This window comes from Pteropus vampyrus, unplaced genomic scaffold (assembly GCF_000151845.1).
Source record: "Pteropus vampyrus isolate Shadow unplaced genomic scaffold, Pvam_2.0 Scaffold72, whole genome shotgun sequence".
In the NCBI taxonomy this organism is placed as follows: Eukaryota; Metazoa; Chordata; class Mammalia; order Chiroptera; family Pteropodidae; genus Pteropus; species Pteropus vampyrus.
This window is the reverse complement of record NW_011888853.1, coordinates 1,229,330-1,231,594: the sequence shown is the minus strand read 5'-3', so window position 1 is coordinate 1,231,594 and position 2,265 is coordinate 1,229,330. Positions and strand designations below refer to the sequence as shown.

Sequence of the window (2,265 nt, the reverse complement as noted above, 5' to 3'; positions counted from 1 at the left end):
GTATGACCTGAAAGCATAAAGCTCCCGGAAGAAAATATAGGGAAAAAATTCCTTGACATTGGTCTTGGCAATGAATTTTTGGATATGACACCGAAAGCACAGAAAACAAAAGCAAAAATAAACAAATGGGACTGCATTAAATTGAAAACCTTCTGCACAGCCGAGGAAACAATGAACAAAATGAAAAAACAACCTTTGGAATGGGAGAAAATATTCGCAAACTATCTATCTGATATGGGGTTAATATAACCAAAATCTATAAGAAACTCACACGACTCAATAGCGAAAAATACAAATGAAAGCAAAACAAACCAACAAAACCCCCAAAGAACCCAATTTAAAAATGGGCAAGTGACCTGAACAGACATTTCTCCAAAAAAAAAAAAAAAAGACAGAAAAAAAGACATAGGAATGGCCAGCAGGTACGTGAAAAGGCGCCTGACATCGCTAATCATCAGGGAAATGCAAATCGAAACCGCAGTGAGGCAGCCCCGTGCCTGTCACGATGGCATCATTAGAAGTGCCGGCCAGGACGTGGAGAAGAGGGTGCCCTCGTGCCCTGTTGGTGGGAGTGTCAGCTGGTACGGCCACTATGGAAAACAGTGTGGAGGTTCGTCGAAAAACTGTGTCCACTGAGCATTTCGCCATAAAGATCCCGAATGTCTGTGTCCCGAAAAACTATTGAACGGATGAGGTGAAACATGGGTCTAGGAGAGGCCGCCCACCCCTGCGAAACGGGGCTGCACTGCGCGCCTCTGCTCATAGCACCTTTATTCACGACGGCTAAGAGGCGAGAGCAGCCCGAGTGTCCATCAGCGTATGGATGGACAGACAAAACGGAGTCGCCGGTCGGGAGACCAGGAGCAAGGAGCTTTGCCTCCCTGGAGCTCGGATCCCTCACACCAACAACGCCGTGACAAACGGTGATGCTACCTGCTCTTGCGGGCTATGAAAATTAACCCGTGGCCGCGGTTCGAAGCGTATTCCTTTGCAAAGTGGCTGAATCGAGCCGCTTTCTAGCAGGAGCTCGGGTGTCTGTGGCGGGCTGTTGTCTCCATTTTAGGGGTGGACGCATGAAGGCTTGGGTGACTCCGGGGCTGGGCCGGGTCCCCTCTGCCTCCTCCAGCCTCCTGCATCCCTCTGTCGCCCCATCCTCCTGCTTACTTGGTCCACATGATGGACGACTCGCGGCTCTCCTCCGACCAGATGCGGGCGGTCCAGTCGCCGACGGTCAGGAAGTTCTTCGGGTAGAACGGGTTTCTCTGCAGAGCGTAGATGGGGCCGTGGTGGCCGGAGAAGGTGCACACGATCTTCTCGGCCGGCGTCTTGGCCTTGCGGTTGCAGGAGATGACGATGCCTTCCTCGGTGCCCACCATGAACTTGGTTGGCTGCGGAGGCGGTGACACAGGAGCGGAAGGCCCCGTGAAATGTCGTCTCGGGGCCTAGCCGGTGAGCAGCCTTCTGGGGTGGACCTTTGGCGGACGCCTCTGCTCGGGCTGTGCCCCACCTGCTCCCAGGGAGCTGCCCCTGCCTCCGCCTGGCTCATCAGGTCCCACCCTTCCTTAGGACCTGCTCAGGGGCCCAATGCTGATGAAGCACCCCTCCCCCCGTCCCCAGCCCCTGACTCTTCTAATCCCTGGAGACCCTCATCGCCAGCCTTCTTCACTATTGTGTCCACAGAAAGACCCTGAATATCTGTTTAGATAAAATAAATTATTGAATGAATAATGTAAGTCGTGTCTAGGAGAGCCCACACAGCCCTCCAGCCGCTCCCTGCAATGTGATGAACTTGGAGGGCATTATGCCGAGTGAAATAAGCCAGTCACAAAGAGACTTCATTCAGGTACCTGGAGGAGGCGGATTCATAGAGACAGGAAGTAGAAGGGGCTGGGGGAGGGGGAAATGGGGAGCTGTGTAATAGGGACGGTGTGGGGTTTTAGTTTTGTGAGATGAAAAAGTTCTGGCGATTGTTTCACAGCAGTGTGAACGTACTTGGCACTACTGAACCGTGCACTTAAAAATGGTTAAGATGGTTAATTTTATGGGATGTGTTTTTAAAATCACAATTTAAAAAAATAACTGGGCTACAAGTTGGGGATTAAAGGAACGTGAAGAGAGACACAGCTTGAGAGGCCTGGAGAAGTGATCAAGTCAGTGGCAGGGCTCCTGCAAGCTAGCAAGGGAGATAAGGCATCCGGACCTGGGTGGCCTGTCATGCCTCCAGCCTGTGACCTCTGGAGAGCCTGGCCCTTGGAGGCAGAGCCC

The 2,265-nt window shown here is 52.3% G+C and overlaps 1 protein-coding gene across 1 annotated transcript in view; it reads right to left on the bottom strand.

Annotated features, from left to right (window-relative positions):
• Positions 1-2,265, bottom strand: part of DNAI2 (dynein axonemal intermediate chain 2) — a 21,137-nt gene that overhangs the window by 5,194 nt on the left and 13,678 nt on the right. Inside the window, exon 5 of the mRNA XM_023531611.1 lies at positions 1,165-1,434. Coding sequence (XP_023387379.1) covers positions 1,165-1,434 — 270 coding nt within the window. The remainder of the gene's footprint in view (positions 1-1,164; positions 1,435-2,265) is intronic.